Below are 18096 nucleotides of genomic sequence, written 5' to 3'. Positions count from 1 at the left end.
CTTATGGGTGGAGCTGAGAAACAGGAATGGTATGGCCACATTAGTGGGATTGTATTACTGACCACCCAATAGTCAACAAGAATTGGAAGAGCAAATCTGCAGAGAGATAGCAGGCAACTGCAGGAAACATAAAGTTGTGGTGTAGGGGATTTTAATTTTCCATATACCGATTGGGACTCCCATACTGTTAGGGGTCTAGATGGTTTAGAGTTTGTAAAATGTGTTCAGGAAAGTTTTCTAAATCAATATACAGAGGAACCAAATAGAGGGGATGTGCGGAACCAAAGGAAATGGGGGAGATCTTAAATAGGTTTTTTTGCGTCTATATTTACTAAGGAAACTGGCATGAAGTCTATGGAATTAAGGGAAACAAGTAGTGAGATCATGGAAACTGTACAGATCGAAAAGGAGGAGGTCCTTGCTGTCTTGAGGAAAATTTAAAGTGGATAAATCCCCGGGACCTGACAGGGTGTTCCCTCGGACCTTGAAGGAGACTAGTGTTGAAATTGCAGGGGCCCTGGCAGAAATATTTAAAATGTCGCTGTCTACAGGTGAGGTGCCGGAGGATTGGAGAGTGGCTCATGTTGTTCCGTTATTTAAAAAAGGATCAAAAAGTAATCCAGGAAATTATAGGCCAGTAAGTTTAATGTCGGTAGTAGGTAAGTTATTGGAGGGAGTACTAAGAGACAGAATCTACAAGCATTTGGATAGACAGGGACTTATTAGGGAGAGTCAACATGGCTTTGTGCGTGGTAGGTCATGTTTGACCAATCTACTGGAGTTTTTCGAGGAGGCTACCAGGAAAGTGAATGAAGGGAAGGCAGTGGATATTGTCTACATGGACTTCAGTAAGGCCTTTGACAAGGTCCCACATGGGAGGTTAGTTGGGAAAATTCAGTCGCAAGGTATACATGGAGAGGAGGTACATTGGATTAGACATTGGCTCAATGGAAGAAGCCAAAGAGTGGTAGTAGAGAATTGCTTCTCCGAGTGGAGGCCTGTGACTAGTGGTGTGCCACAGGGATCAGTGCTGGGTCCATTGTTATTTGTCATCTATATCAATGATCTGGATGATAATGTGGTAAATTGGATCCTAAAATTCCCTAAAAGTAGTATCACAGGTAGATAGGGTTGTAAAGAGAGCTTTTGGTACATTGGCCTTTATTAATCAAAGTATTGAGTATAAGAGCTAGAATGTTATGATGAGGTTGTACAAGGCATTGGTGAGGCCGAATCTGGAGTATTGTGTTCAGTTTTGGTCACCAAATTACAGGAAGGATACAAGGTTGAAAGAGTGCAGAGAAGGTTTACAGGGATGTTGCCGGGGCTTGAGAAACTGAGTTACAGAGAAAGGTTGAATAGGTTAGGACTTTATTCCCTGGAGCATAGAAGAATGAGGGGAGATTTGATAGAGGTATATAAAATTATGATGGGTATAGATAGAGTGAATGTAAGCAGACTTTTTCCACTGAGGCAAGGGGAGAAAAAAACCAGAGGACATGGGTTAAGGGTGAGGGGGGAAAAGTTTAAAGGGAACATTAGGGGGGGCTTCTTCACACAGAGAGTGGTGGGAGTATGGAATGAGCTGCCAGATGAGGTCGTAAATGCGGGTTCTTTTTTAACATTTAAGAATAAATTGGACAGATACATGGATGGGAGCTGTATGGAGGGATATGGTCCGTGTGCAGGTCAGTGGAACTAGGCAGAAAATGGTTCGGCACAGCCAAGAAGGGCCATAAGGCCTGTTTCTGTGCTGTCATTTCTATGGTTCTATGGTTCACAAATATATCAACCATTATCTATAAACAGTAAACTTACTGTTTTCTTCAGCATTTTCACAGCATAAGACTTCTCAGTGCCCTTCTGTCTGCATTGAAACACCACTGATGTGGCACCCCTAGGAAAAAGAACATCGGTCTCAATCATCCACATATTATACTGAAAATATACAACAAATCTAGTGTTCATTATTAAAGGGATATGTCAGAATAATATTAGTTATATTAACTGTTCTTTCAGAGTTTACTTTTATAGATTATTTTATTCCATAGATAATATTTTTCACAGAAAACTGCTTTTTGTTTTAATATTTTCTTTTGCCATTGTTGTAATTGACAATTGATTACTTGAGACTATATTCACTAAATATCTGGAAATGAAACCACACAATGCATATAGTTATCTTGCAACTACTAAGATGATAATCTGGCATTACTGACTGAAAATATTATTGTTAATGAGTCACCCATAATGCTCTTTAGCATATTAGAGGCCACTGCAAAAACATTAAAAATCATTATGGATTTTTTTTTCCCGATAAAGACAAACTTTAACTGCCCATTTGTCTCCAGAGAGCCTGCATGACCCACTGAGTTCCTCCAGCACTTTGTGTGTTGTTTTAAGTTCCTCTGAAAAACCTTAACTGTATTTTTGCATATTAGGGGAATTAAGAGTTATGGGGAGAAAGCAGGCATGTGGAGATGAGTCCATGGCCTGATCAGCCATGATCTTATTGAATGGTGGAGCAGGCTCAACGGGCTGGGCCGATGGCCTACTCCTGCTCCTATTTCTCATGTATATCTCAAAATGATTTACTAATGCAATTAAATACAAGGATACTATTAATTTTTTGGTGTTTTCATTGTTTTGCATACAAGGAATGTTAGCATAATCTTGAAAACAAATCACACAGTTCCTACATGCAAGATTTATAAGAGGCAATTTTAATTGCCTGAACACCACAGAACTGTTTATTTCGGTAAGGCAGTTGCTTGTAGGGAAAGCTTACTTTTGCCATACTGCGAGAAACAATGTTAACAACATACTTAGAATACGGTATGTCTAACTCTTAATGGCTGCAATGTGTTATCATATGTTCAATACATCTGTTGAAAATCAAAATGACCTTCATGTTCTCCATACTCATTGCTTTGCTTGTACCAATAAACTGGGTTGACAAGTGTATTAATGCCAAAGAAAAAAATAGCACATTCTAATTTCTGTTACTCTGTAAATTAACAAAGATCGTCACATGTCAAAAAATTACATGCTATTAGCACTATATGAAAATTTATTACTTCTTTAAAATATACATGTGCACTAACAAATAGCTGAACGTAAAATTTCCTTATATTTAACTAATCAAGCTGGTAAAATAAAAAAAAGATATCATTTTTACTATAATGGCATGTTATTGGACAAGTCAAAACACCATTGTTTATTATATCTGTAGATGACCCCACATTCTGGGGAGTTGCAGTCCTTGAAAAGTCCATATTTTAACTTGCTGAAATGCGAAGCACATTGCCAGCATGAGTTGAGTCAAGAAACAAGAGTGCATAAAAAGTGGGTTTATTGATTTACTTCTTTCCCCCACAGACAAGTTTCATGAGTGCAAATCTTCCTCCTGAATTCTGTAGGGGTGAATTTCCATTAGCTGAAATGCTGTAGCACAGGGCTGACCTGTGGACTGCTTTTGGGGGGGGGGGGGGATGTAGATAAAAGTTGATTATGCTTGACAGAGTCCAACAACACCAGCAAAATCCTAATACAGTAATACCAGGGCTTGGTAGGTGGGAGAGGACTAAGTACTTAATGTGTTACAAGGACTCAATTAATCTCAGTCTACATTTATAGTCAGCATTATATATGAGTAAATTGGGGACAGAAATTGAGTGGAAAAAATTGGATAATGCTGGACAATTTTTGCATTCATTTCACGTTGTGTAAGATATAAAATTCATACAATATTTTACTCATCTCAATATCCACACAGTATTAAATTAACTGCACATTATCTTACTTCACATTCACAGGGTTCAATGTTATGAAAGGTTTGCATTAATTTAGAGACGGAGAGAAAACTTCAACTCATAAGGTTAGGAGGTCACCCAGTGGAAGAGATGTTGCATTCAACATCAACGCCAAAATGAAGCATTGCTCTTGGTGAAGTTTTACTCCAATCTTGATATGAATTTACACTTAACCGGAGGCTCCGATTTTACATTTAACCATATAACAATTACAGCACGGAAACAGGCCATCTTGGCCCTTCTAGTCCGTGCCGAACTCTTACTCTCACCTAGTCCCACCGACTTGCACTCAGCCCATAACCCTCCATTCCTTTCCTGCCCATATAGCGATCCAATTTTACTTTAAATGACAACATCAAACCTGCCTCAACCACTTCTGCTGGAAGCTCATTCCACAGAGCTACCACTCTCTGAGTAAAGAAGTTCCCCTTCATGTTACCTCTAAACTTTTGCCCTTTAACTGTCAACTCATGTCCTCTTGTTTGAATCTCCCCCATTCTCAGTGGAAAAAGCTTATCCACCTCAACTCTATCAATCCCCCTCATAATTTTAAACACCTCTATCAAGTCCCCCCTCAACCTTCTATGCTCCAAAGAATAAAGACCTAACTTGTTCAACCTTTCTCTGTAACTTAGGAGATGAAACCCAGGCAACATTTTAGTAAATCTCCTCTGTACTCTCTCAATTTTATTGACATCTTTCCTATAATTCGGTGACCAGAACTGTACACAATACTCCAAATTTGTCCTCACCAAAGCCTTATACAATTTCAACATTACATCCCAACTCCTAAACTCATAAAGGCCAGCATACCAAAAGCTTTCTTCACCTCCCTATCCACATGAGATTCCACCTTCAGAGAACTATGCACCATTATTCCTAGATCCCTCTGTTCCACCGCATTCTTCAATGCCCTACCATGTCCTATTTTGATTAGTCCTACCAAAATGTAGCACCTCTCATTTTTCAGCATTAAACTCCATCTGCCATCTTTCAGCCCACTCTTCTAACTGGCCTAAATCTCTCTGCAAGCTTTGAAAACCTACTTCATTATCCACAACGCCACCTATCCTAGTATCATCTGCATACTTACTAATCCAATTTACCACCCCATCATCCAGATCATTAATATATATGACAAACAACATTGGACCCAGTACAGATCCCTGAGACACACCACTACACACCGTCCTCCAATCTGACACACGGTTATCCACCACTGCTCTCTGGCGTCTCCCGTCCAGTCACTGCTGAATCCATTTTACTACTTTGATATTAATGCCTAACGATTGAACCTTCCTAACTAACCTTCCATGTGGAACCTTGTCAAAGGCCTTACTGAAGTCCATATAGACAACATCCACCGCTTTACCCTCGTCAACTTTCCTAGTAACCTCATCGAAAAATTCAATAAGATTTGTCAAACATGACCTTCCACGCATAAATCCATGTTAACTGCTCCTAATCAGACCCTGTCTATCCAGATAATTATATACTTTATAGTCGCCAAACAATTGATACTAGAACGTACAATCATCACAGTGATATTTTTTCTGCGCTTCCCGCTCCCTGGATTACAAATCGATAGTAAATATTAAAATTTTAAATTATAACTCATAAATAGAAAATAGAAAAATGGAAAGTAAGGTAGTGCAAAAAAACCGAGAGGCAGGTCCAGATATTTGGAGGGTACAGCCCAGATCCGGGTCAGGATCCATTCAGCAGTCTTATCACAGTTGGAAAGAAACTGTTCCCAAATCTGGCCATATGAGTCTTCAAGCTCCTGAGCCTTTTCCCGGAGGGAAGAGGGACGAAAAGTGTTTTGGCTGGGTGGGTCATGTCCTTGATTATCCTGGCAGCACTGCTCCGACAGCGTGCGGTGTAAAGTGAGTCCAAGGACGGAAGATTGGTTTGTGTGATGTGCTGTGCCGTGTTCACGATCTTCTGTAGCTTCTTTCGGTCTTGGACAGGACAACTTCCATACCAGGTTATTACGCACCCTAGAAAAATGCTTTCTACGGTGCATCTATAAAAATTAGTGAGGGTTTTAGGGGACAGGCCAAATTTCTTTAGTTTTCTCAGGAAGTAAAGGCGCTGGTGGGCCTTCTTGGCAGTGAACTCTGCTTGGTTGGATCAAGTCGGGTCATTTGTGATATTGACCCCGAGGAACTTAAAGCTTTTGACCTGTTCCACTTGCGCACCACCGATGTAAATTTATATATTTATATATACCATCTCTAGGAATACTTTCCATCAATATACCCACCACTGACATCAAACTCACAGGCCGATAATTGCTAGGTTTAAGCTATCACTTAAGCTATGATCAACTCCTCAAGTACAAGCAAGTTCAATTACAACGCAAAGTCAATTTCAATTTGATATTTCAAATTGCACAGCAGTAAGACACCCAATGTCAGAGTGCCAAAACTGAAACTCTGATTTCTGGCTACTGCCATCAACATAAAAGCAGCATTCCGTAAGTGAGATGTGAAATGTAAACATAAAATTGAAAACACTCAGCAGCTCAAGCAAAAACAGTGGGAGGTCCTATAACAAGAAAAAAAATGACGGCGATTAGAAATTGTTCTCACAGAGGAAGATGGAGGGTATTATCTAAAGTTCGGGAATTTGATATTGTGTCCGGACAACACACACTAACTTCTTCTTTATTTAAGAACTATTTCTGCCTGCCACCTTTTTGCTTTTCCTACTGGATATAGTGTGACAATAAGACATGCCAGAACCACATCAGCAATAAATCGCATAGCCACAGTAGATTAATCTGATCCCACCTACCAAATGGCTTCACTCTATCAGAGAACTTTCCTTTGCTCCAAGCACCTTCTGCTGTTAAACAGACCAACATACACTCAGTGTACAGGAATGGAACCCAATGTGCTCTTCTATTGCTGTAGCCCATCCACTTAAAGATTCAACATGTTCTGCATTCACAGCTGATCGTTTGAACACCACTATTGTAAACCATGTTTATTTGAGTTAGTCACCTTTCTGTTAGCTTGAACCAGTCTGCTATTTCTCCTCTGACCTCACATATAAACAAGGGGTTTTGGCCACAGAACTGTCACTCACTGGATGTTTTTAGTACCATTGTCTGTAAACTCTGGAGAATGTCGTATGCGAAAACTCCAGCAGATTAGCAGTTTCTGAGATATTCAAACCATCTCGTCTGGCACCAGCAATCACTAGCTCACATTCCTTCTCCATTCTAATGTCTGACCTGAACAATAACTGAACCCCTTAGCCACGTCTGCATGCGTTTATGCAGTGAGTGATTGGCTGATTAGATATTTGTATTAACGAGCAGGTGTACAGGCATACCACTGAGTGTGTATTTTTCTTTCTCAATTCTGATGAAGGGTCCCTTGTCAAACATTCAGGAGAGGGACTCTTCACCTCATCTGTTCCAGGGTACAGAATAATAATTCTGCACTGGTACAGTAGATGGGCCTGTTTCTGTGCTGTGGTGCTCTATGACTCTTAACTGTTTTTCCTTCCACAGATGCTAACTGACCTTCTTTGTTTTTCCAGCATTTACATTTTGTTTTTATTCTGTTTGATCTGTGTTTCTTATGCTACTCGAGTCTGGCTGCTGGGCAGACTCCACCAATTTATTATTAACAACACAGTACCAGACCAAGAAGTTTAATGTGCTGGGTGCATTACAAGTATGTTCTCATCACACGAACATTTAAATAATGAATTATATAAAAATCCAGATATCTACTATGTGGTGAAAAATGATGACAATGCGGCGTTCAAGGGCATACTAGCATCCTTCACTTGCAATAGAATATTCAATCAAATAATTTAGGATAAATGACATGTTGGTTATGATTTATCTGGAAATACTGTTTTCATGTTTCCAAGTGTAATGAAGAACAGCTAGAACATCTATTTATCAATATATCAATTTATAAACAAGTCAACTTGGTGATGGCTAATAGATTCCCTTATTTTTATAATAATCTGCTTTCCTCTTGTGTTACAAATGAATTGAAAGATATTCATGTAAAGCTCTACCTGTACAGAATTCAGATTCCCTGCAATCTATAAAAGATCTCACATGGGGTCAGTCATACTAACCTTGCTCTAATCTGGACATAATAATTTAAATATGCAAAAGCAAAACTTAGCATTTATTGTGACCTAATTTTCCAAAAAGGGATCAAATTGATATTGGAATCAGACATAACTGCAGCAGGTTCTTAGTGGTAGTTCAATTCTCATCTGATCATGCAAAATGGATGGAAATGGGTGGAGTTGAGTAACTGCTGGGGCACTTTCAACACCACATTTTCACAGCAATGCAAGGAGAAATAAAAAGAAAAAGAATTAGTGTTTGTTCTATAAATTATTGCTGAGCTAATGATTCCCATCACTCTGTTGATATGATAACACTATTAAAATGCAACCGCTGGATGTTTTCAGTGACTTTCCACTGCCTTAAAATGTCACATGAAAGGGAATATAGCATTGATTTTACCGCATAGAGCTGTAAGAATATCAATAATAGAAGCATTTCTTTTCTTAACCTTTAAATGAATATTCCCTTCCTGAACATATTCATTATTTATCTCATCTGTCATGAAATCCCATTAACATAGACTAGTTGGGCCAAATTTGGAATTAAAAATATGAAGACCTCAAAAATAGGGAATGCTTTCAACCAGAGGAATGTATGGCATAATTTAGTAAAGCAATCTGAAATCATGATTCAAGACTGGAAGTATTTTCAGTGGACTCACAAGCCGATTACAAGAAAGGAAATTTATAGTTGATACAAATTTAATCATTCTAAAAAACATAAATGCAACTGCAGACCTCATTCCACCATTTCTTAAACAATTACAGCATCTTCATTTCAACTATTTTCACTGAAAAGCCAAGTGAATATTGTCCTGTGTGAAAGAAAGCTGAGTATCAATTCTAAATTAATTTTTCATTCGTTAAGCAGATAATCCTTGATCAGTGTGAAACATAACAGCATAGTACAGACCATTCAGGCCACAACATAGTGCCAGGCGTTTAACCTGCTCTAAAATCAATCTGATCCTTCCCTACCACATAGCCCTTCATTTTTCTTTCATCCATGTGCCTATCTACCAGTCTCTTAAATATCCTCAGCGTAACTGACTCTAACACCAGCCTTGGCAGCGCATTCCACCTACCCACTCTGTGTGGAAGAAACCTACCTCCAACAACCACCTATACTTTCCTCCAATCACCTTAAAATTATGCACTTGCATATTAGCTTCTTCCTCCCTGGGAAAAAGTTGCTCGCTGTTCACTCTATCTATGCATCTTATCATCATATACACCTCTATCAAGTCACCTCTCACTCTCTTGCACACCAAACAGGGTGGTACAGTTGCACAGTGGTTAGCACAACGCTTTGCAGTACAGACAACCCAGGCTTAATTCCTGCCACTGATTGTAAGAAGTTTGGACGTTCTCCCTATAACTGTGCAGACATCCCACCCTGCAAAAACTCGTTTCAGGGAGGTAGCACCATCAATTTGCGGAGGACTCCCAGGACTTCCGGGAGAAGTGAGATGTGTGCAATAGAGTAGCTCCTTAGCAGCTAGCCAGCTAGTTTAAATAACGTTAGCTATGCTAATGAACGAACGACACCTGTTAATCTCACCTCAACACGTCTTTTACAGTCTTAACCCACCATGGGCAATAGAAAAGTCACTGTTGCAAACAGTGCAGCGAGCAACACTGTCATTAATTTTGACCCCTATTAGGCAGGGTACACTTTAGTGTAGTCTGGAGTGGTCTTTTTTTAGAACACTCTCCCATGGCGCGCATTCTCGTTTTCTCGTTCTCTCTCTCTCCCGCCCTCTCTCGTGATCTCTCACGCTCTCTCTCTCGTGGTCGCTCTCGTGCTCACTCTCTCTCACTCTCGTGGTCTCTCTCTCGCTCGCTCTCAAAAAAATTGATTTCCGTGATATTGTATATAATTTGCGGGCATCAGGGAGCCACTATTAATATGCGGGAGACTCCCGGAACTTCCAGGAGAGGTGGGATATCTGACTGTGAGGGTCTCCCCGAGTGCTCCAGTTTCCTCCCACGGTTTAAAGATGTACTGTTTGGTAGGTTAATTTGTCCTTATAAGACTATTTAATGGTCCCCTAGTACAACAAGAATGGACTCATGACCTCGCAACCAACCTCCCACATTATGGCCTTACACTTTTCCTGTAACACTTTACTCTACTTTCTGTTATTGTTTTCCCTTTTACTACCTCAATGTACAGATATGATGAAGTATGGAGTGCATTCAAAACAAAGTTTTTCACTGTACTTCAGAACATATGAGAATAATAAACTAATTTACCATCATCTATTTTATCACAAGACTTGAATACGATATCTATGGTTTTATTAATCTAAATTTAAAAGCTGCATATGACTCATTCACTATCACTGCAGTTACAAAATAACTATAACTCAGAAGATTTTTCAGTCCATTGAGTCCATGCCAACTCTCTGCAAAACAATTTATTCAGCCTGATTTATCATCAGTCCTGTAAGTTATATTATTTCAAGATTCTCTCTAGTTCTCTTTGGAAGACTGATTCTGTTTCTAATCTTTACAAAGCCACATGACTTCCATGATTTTATGGTGGAGAATTCCAGAGGTGCACCATCACTCAAGTGGAGGAATTTTTCCTCATCTCAGTCCTAAATGTCTTACTCCCAAATCTTAAACAACAGGAATTCTGCAGATGCTGGAAATTCAAGCAGGGTCCTGACGAAGGGTCTCGGCCTGAAACATCGACTGCACCTCTTCCTAGAGATGCTGCCTGGCCTGCTGCATTCACCAGCAACTTTTATGTGTGTTACTCCCAAATCTTGATCACTCTAGATCTTCTCAGCCAGCAAAGACATCCTCCCCGGATTTAGTCTGTTGGAAGTCTGTACTTTCTAAATGAGATCTCTTTATTCTCTTAAACTCCAGCAAATGCATGCTGAATTGGTATTAGTTTAGTATTATCACATGAACCAAGACACAGTGAAAAGCTTGTCTTGCATACCATTAATCCAGATCGAATCACTACACAGTGCTTTGAGCTAGAATAAAGTTAAACAATAATAATGCAGAATGAAGTGTAAAAACTTACAAAACGGTGCAGTGCAGGAGGTAAATGACAAAAGTGCAAGATCACAACGAGGTAGATTGTGAGGTCAAGAGTCCATCCTATTGTACAAGAATTCCATGTAAGAGTCTGATAACAGTGGCCTCTCCTTGAGCCTGGCGGTACATGCTTTCAGGCTTTTGTATCTTCTCGCTGATAGGAGAGGAGAGAATGTCCAGAGTGGGTGAGGTCTTCGATTCCGCTGGCTGCTTTACTGAGGCAGTGAGAAGTACAGTTGGACCAGGACAGTCTATTGGCACTGGAAGCTCTCAACCTTAACGCCAGAAACATCTGCATTGCCCCCTACCTGACCAGTTCTTTTGTTTCATTGACATTGTGGGAAACGTCATTGTCATGACACCATGTCAATAAGCTCTGTATCTCCTTCCTATTCTCCAACTCATCCTTATTTGAGATATGGTTCACTGTGGTGATACCATCTGGAAAACTGTAGATGGCGTGAGAGCAGAATCTGGCCATACAGTCATGAGTGTAGAGTAGGGGGCTGAGGATGCAACCTTGTGGAGCACCAGTGTTTAGAGTATCCATGGCAGATGTGCCTATCCTTACTAATTGCAGTCTTTTGGTCAAGAAGTCAAGAATCCAGTTGCAGAAGCAAGAACTAATTCCCAGGGCCATGAGGTTGGTGATGAATTTGCCTGGAATTACAGTATTGAATGCAGAGCTGTAGTCAATAAACAACAGTCTGACGTTGGTGTCTTTACGCCCAGATGCTTCAGAGATGAGTGCAAGACCTGGGGGATGGCATCCACATAGACCTGTTTTGGTGCTAGGTGAATTACTGTGGGTCAAGACTGTCTGGAAGGCTGAGTTGATGCATGTTATAACCAGCCTGTCAAAGCACTTCATGATGGGAGACGTCAGAGGCACTGGGTGGCAGTCGTTAAGGCATGCTACCTCGTTTCCCTTGGGTACCGGGTTGATAGAGGTCTTCTTAAAACAGGAGGGAACCACAGCCAGAAACAGAGAGAATGTTTCTAATTTTAGTGAACATCAAAAGAGGCCATCAATAAATGACAGTCACCAAGAAATTCAGTAAGGAATTCAAAGAAATGTCTTTACCTGAAGAGTGGTGAGAATGTAGAACTTACTACCAAATGGAATTGTTGAAGTAAAGTTATTGTTGTTGTAAATCGTATGGGTGTATTTAAGAGGAGAATGGACAAGCATGTGAGGGAGAGTGAACAGAGGAATAGATGCAAGGAAGGAATGAGAGAAGGTTTGAGTGGCACATAAAAACAGCAGGAAAAAGATTGGCCAACCAGTTGCTTCTGTACCATATCCTATAGATGCTGTTAGCCACCAGCTTTGTCAGTATAATTGATAACATTTTATACAAAACAGCTTTATTCTTGGTCCGCACATAACTTCCTACAAATCACAGTCAACAGAAAGTGACTTGTGTTCAATCAATATCCCTTTTTCATTATTTCCCACAATAGTGTGAATTGAATTTCAATGATATAAAGCCAGCATTTAACTCGTGCTGTCACTCAGTTCTATCAATGCAGGTTCAGGTGCACATCCCACAAATACAAACTGGTATAAATGCTGAACCAACTTCATGACTTCATTAATCCAAGTTTCTATTTAAGGCTTTTTCTAAAAGGAGAATATTTGGAATTGAGGCAGAGATCAGAGTACTTTGCAAAGTCTAACAGGCTGGAAATTGTGCTGGGATACTGCTATTCACAAGTCAGCTCTAGCTATACATTCCCATCACAAAACATTGTGTTACAAATACTAATTTGAAAATGTACCCTGCCTTTGAATTTGGGGCAAAGTCCTGCCTTTCACTGACAGTACATTCAGTGGCCACTTCGTGAGGTGCAAATGTACATCTGCTTGTTAATACAAATATCTAATCAGCCAATCATGTGGCAGTAATTCAGTGCATAAAAGCATACAGACATGGTCAAGAAGTTCAGTCGTCATTCAGACCAAACATCAGAATGGGAAGAAACGTGAACTACATGACTTTGAACGTAGGATGATTTTTGGTGCCAGACAAGGTGGTTTGAGCATCTCAGAAACTGCTGATCTCCTGGGATTTCCATGCACAACAGTCTTCTAGAGTTTACAGAGGAAGGTATGATAAACAAAAACATCAATGAGCAGCAGTTCCGTGGTCAAAAACATATTGTTAATGAGAGAGGTCAGAAGAGAATGGCCACTGCTTCAAGCTGACAGGAAGGTACCATAACTCAAATAGTCATGTGTTACAACAGTAGTGTGCAGAAGACCATGTGTGAAATGGATAGGCTACAGTGGCTGAAGACCACAAACAGACATTCAATATCTCTGTACTTTTGGGTAGAAATAGCAAGAAAGTTGTCTTTTTTTAAGTTAGCAGATCACATCCCTACTATCTAATAAGGGTAAGAAAGCACTGATTATACGGTTTCTCATCTTCAGACTGGCAATGGATGGAACATAGCTCTGGCGCTGTACTATTCTATGTTCTATGTTCTATGTAACAGATGTTACATTCATTGATTTTCATGCTGTTCAGATTGGGCAGCCGGGAAATTACATGTTGTGTAAAATACATATCAAACTAGCTTTCCACAGTTAAGGATGAAAAATTGACTGATTGTGCAACTGGGTAAACAGTTGTCAAATTTATGCAGAATTTTAGGAAGAAACAGACATGAGACTAATAGTATTCTATTATCTTAATAATAAAGCAAATGACTAAGTTGTACAGCCACAACAACAGAATGTAAACTTAGTGAAATTCTGCAAATGCTAAACTTCCTAATGCTAATGCTTTAGTTACCTAGGCAACCCCTCGTGCTGAATAATGTTGCATTCAGTGAGTCAGGGTCATGACCAGAATTCAGGTGAAGCGGTGGTGGTTTTAAATTGATCAGGATGGAGAGGTACACACAAGATGAAAACAGAAAAGGAAGAATGAGTTGATTTTTAAATAAAAGGGGGCACATTGGAGGTGAGGAAAGTAAGGAAAGTGATAGATGAAGGTTATGAGAAGGGAAGTTTTTAAGAAATGAAGACAAGGATGAGGAAGATTATTACTTCAGATGCAAGTAATGAAGCTATCTTCTGAGGAATAGGATCTGTTAACTATTTTACTGCATTTTTTGGTTGGTTTGTGCTCCAGCCATAATTAATAGCATTACATTGTTGAGGAATGTTTGCATAGCAGGGGAATTAAGGGTTATGGGGAAAAGGCAGGTAGGTAGAGATGAGTCCATGGCCAGATCAGCCATGATCTTATTGAATGGCAGAGCAGGCTCAGGGGGCCAGATGGCCTACTCCTGCTCCTATTTCTTATGTTCTTTTGTCTTAGGTTCTTATGCTTACGTCTTCAATTATCTGAATTCTGCTTACACTCCGAAGTTCTACCCTAGAAACATTTTCCATCATATGATTGAGCACACATAGGAAATCTTTTAGGTAAGTTGCTAAGAATGTACCAAAATGCAATAATGACAGAACATCCTTGTAAAGATTAAGGAACTCAAAATGACATGTGTATTGCAAACGTGTCAGGAAGAATCAACTGAAAATATGAGGACTCGTTGAAGATGTTTTAAAATATAAAAAGGAAGTCTGTCAGCCATTAGCAACCCTTACCACAAAAGATCTGTCAAGTGGAAAATCTTAATGAATATATGAAGGATTTTGAAGTGAAGGATTTTTTAGTGGATTCTGCTTCATATGTTAAAAAACCTAATCTTGAAATGAAAGAAAATTTAACTGCCAAAAATCTATTTTAAGTAGGTTTTGATAGCACTTCCAAGCTTGTTTTATATTTTACAATATATTCAGAACCCTTGTACATTAATGAAATAAAGCAAAAAGTAATATCCTATAGGATGGGTGATCTTGGACTTTAAAGTTACAATATTGAAAATCAGTTTGTAGCATAGACAGCTTCACTTAGTTCACTAAATCACATCTAAAAAAAAGAAAAAAGTTTCAATCTCTAGGCGATGATTATTGTAAATTTGAAAACATCTGTCAACAACTTCACTCAAACTGTTTCAATCAGCACAATAACTTGCCTATAACAATCTTTTGCAATTAACACCATAGTTAATATTCATATACTCAACACATGATCACACTTGTCAACAGCTCTTATACTTGTTACATACACCTGTTAGGGTGCATTCTCCAGATACCTTTTTAGGTAACCGTAGCCTTCAGCCAGGAGCAGATGTCATCAGGTGGTTCCCAACCTTCACAAAGTGTTTCGATCCTTAACCACGACACTCTCCAGTTGGTGGGCCGGCAGTGGTGGCCAAATCACTGCCCATCTGCTCCTGGCTTCCAGCTTCCCTCCTCTCGCCTACTCCAAATCCAACAACAGGCTCGTTCTGCCTCTTCCCCATCCTACGAGCTGCTTGTTTTTTTCTCCTTTTGTCCCAGCCCAGAGCTGACAACAACCGCCATGCTGATTTGGCTGGGAAACCTCTGCAGCTGATCTCCACAGGGAACAACCATTTCTGCCATCCTTTGTCTTTACACTCCTGCACTAAGGGTTGGTACTTCAAGGCCTTTCTCTTGTGGGCCTCTTCCCATCCCTCCTCCCACGGCACAGTCAGCTCAACCAGAATTATTTTCCTGTCTTCAGTTGACCACAGTACAATGTCCAGGTGTAGGGTTGTGTGCACCACATCCGAGAACTGCAACCTCCTTCCTACGTCGACCCTCATCTCCCAGGACCTGGCCGTTAGCAGCAGATTGGGCTTTGGTTATTTGGTTACGAAAGGCCTGGCTCCCTCTTTGATGAAGGTGATGGCTTTCCTCAAATCTGTGCCAGCCGTCCTCTTCTTGCATCTCTCCCACTCTAGTGTGTCAGCAAGAGCCAGAAGCACCTTATCATGGCGCCATCTATACCGTCCTTGAGTTAGAGCTGTTTTGCATCTGGACAGTACGTGAGCCAATGTCCCCTTTTGACCACAGAGATTACAGTTCAGGTCCTCTCTCATCACCCATGTGTACAGATGTAATGGTGAAGGAAGGGTGTCATACACGGAAGGAAATACGGAAAGGCTCCAGTCTCCATAATTCTACCCATGGGATCTTGCGCTTGGGCAGATCCCATTTTGTCCAGGCACCCTGGGACCCTTGTTCCACTGCCTTTGAAATCCGCTTCTCTTCCTCACGGATTCATACTTCTGCCTGTACCATGTCTTGCCTGTCCCTTATGCTTGCATTTCCCCACTGCTGAAAGTGAACTGAGCTGAGGCCTTGCTGCCCGACGCAGGCATTGCCGATGATACCTCGCATCTTCAGGGAATACACTGGCTGCTCCACAGCTGCGTTGGCTGCCCACTTGCGCCCAGATCTGGTTGTAATGCCTGCTTGCTTTACCAAGATGTCATTGGAATCTCTCAAGCTTCATAAGGCTCTGCATTTTGCCACCTTGAATTCCTCCACAACAGATGACAGGGGAAGTTGCAGTTGCCCAGAATGAATATAGAGGTCCACTGAAGAGAAGCTTGGGGGAACTCCCAACTATCTCCGCATGTGCTTGTTGGTTTTCCTCTCGATGGCCTCTAGAACAGTCATGGGGAACTCATAAAGTGTGAAGAGCCACAGAAGCCTGGGCAGAAGGCCGTATTGGTACAGCCAGATCTTGAATTTACCGGGAAGTCCAGATTTGTCGATCTTCTTTAGCCATTCGTCTGTCTGCTTCACAGCATTGGTCACATTGGCCCTATCTGTCAGTGACACATTAAACCACCTCCCCAAGCATTTTATCGGGTTACCTTCGATGGCAGGGATGACCTCACCCTGAACTTTGAGGCCAAACTTGCCCTTTCTGATCACCATACACCTGGACTTCTCGGCATTGAAGGACATCCTTGCCCAAGTGGCTACATTGTTCAGGGTTTCCAAAACCCATCTTGCTTGGACATGTGACACAGTCGTTATAGTGATGTCATCCATGAACCCTCGTAGAGCCGGCTGAACAATACCCGACTCCAGCGTCGGGCCGCGGGTTACATCTTCTGCTGCTGATAATAGCAGGTTCATTCCATAATAGGGTGGGGGAGATGATGCACCCTGTTGGAATCCCCTTCTGGAGGTCCTGCCACCTAGTTGTGAAATAGGCTGATGTAAATCTGAGTTTGAATCCTCCTAGGTAGCTGGTGATCATGTCTCGAATAGCAACTGGGATGTAGTAGTGGTCAAGTCCTTCCATGTTGAGGTCATGTGGAATAGACCTGTAGACGTTCGCGAGGTCTAACCAGACAACTGTTAGGTCGCCTTTTTTCTGTTTGGCCTCACGGACCAAATAGCTAATCATTGAGGTGTGTTCCAGACACTCTGAAAAGCCTGGAATACCGCCTTTCTGAATGGATGTGTTGATATAGCGGTTCTGCGTCATGTAAGAAGTTAGTCTTCTTGCGAGCACAGGAAAGAAAATCTTACATTCTACATCTAGGAGAGAAATTGTCCTAAACTGGGCAAATGTGGAAGAATCCTCCTCCTTTGGAATAAAGCATCCCTCTGCCAATTTCCAACTTGATGGAATAGTACCTTTGGCCCAGATCTTTCTCATTACCTTCCACAGCCTCCGAAGTAGTTTTGGGCATTTCTTATACACCTTATAGGGTCCTGGGGCAGCTGATGCTTTACCTTTCCAGATGATGTCTTCGATTTCCTGCCATGTAGGCTGCTTCACATTCAGCTCAATTGATGGATTTTCTGGTCTACGCACAGCCCGATTGGTTCCTAGTCCCTGACCCCTCCGTGGGTCGCTGTGTGCCTCCCGCAGGAACTCCTCTACCTCTGGCTTCGAGCTGGATAGTATACCAGATTTTTGTTGGCTGAGGAGAGTCCTGGTGAAGCTAAACGGATTTCCCACAAACTGCGCTCGCTTTTTCTCTTTCTTCCTTCTTTGCTGTCGTAGATGTTCCGCCCTCCGGAATTTGCACAGCTTTTCCCGCAACATGCTGGTTAAGTCCATGATACCTTCTTTTTTGGCTGGTGAGCTGGTTTTAAACCTCTTGTTGAGCGTCTTTAATTCGCCTCTCAAGTGACGAACCTCCATTTCCCTCTTATTTGGTTGCCGCGGTAACTCGGGCTGGCTCCTCCGCTCCATTGGACCAAATCGTTCCT

The 18096-nt window shown here is 41.1% G+C and overlaps 1 protein-coding gene across 2 annotated transcripts in view; it reads right to left on the bottom strand.

The window, feature by feature from the left end:
• Positions 1-18096, bottom strand: part of camk4 (calcium/calmodulin-dependent protein kinase IV) — a 115058-nt gene that overhangs the window by 70544 nt on the left and 26418 nt on the right. For both annotated transcript variants that reach the window (XM_063069152.1, XM_063069153.1), the window contains exon 2: positions 1819-1897. In XM_063069152.1, coding sequence (XP_062925222.1) covers positions 1819-1897 — 79 coding nt within the window. The remainder of the gene's footprint in view (positions 1-1818; positions 1898-18096) is intronic.

Source organism: Mobula hypostoma, chromosome 16 (assembly GCF_963921235.1).
Source record: "Mobula hypostoma chromosome 16, sMobHyp1.1, whole genome shotgun sequence".
In the NCBI taxonomy this organism is placed as follows: Eukaryota; Metazoa; Chordata; class Chondrichthyes; order Myliobatiformes; family Myliobatidae; genus Mobula; species Mobula hypostoma.
This window is presented reverse-complemented; position numbering and strand designations above follow the sequence as displayed.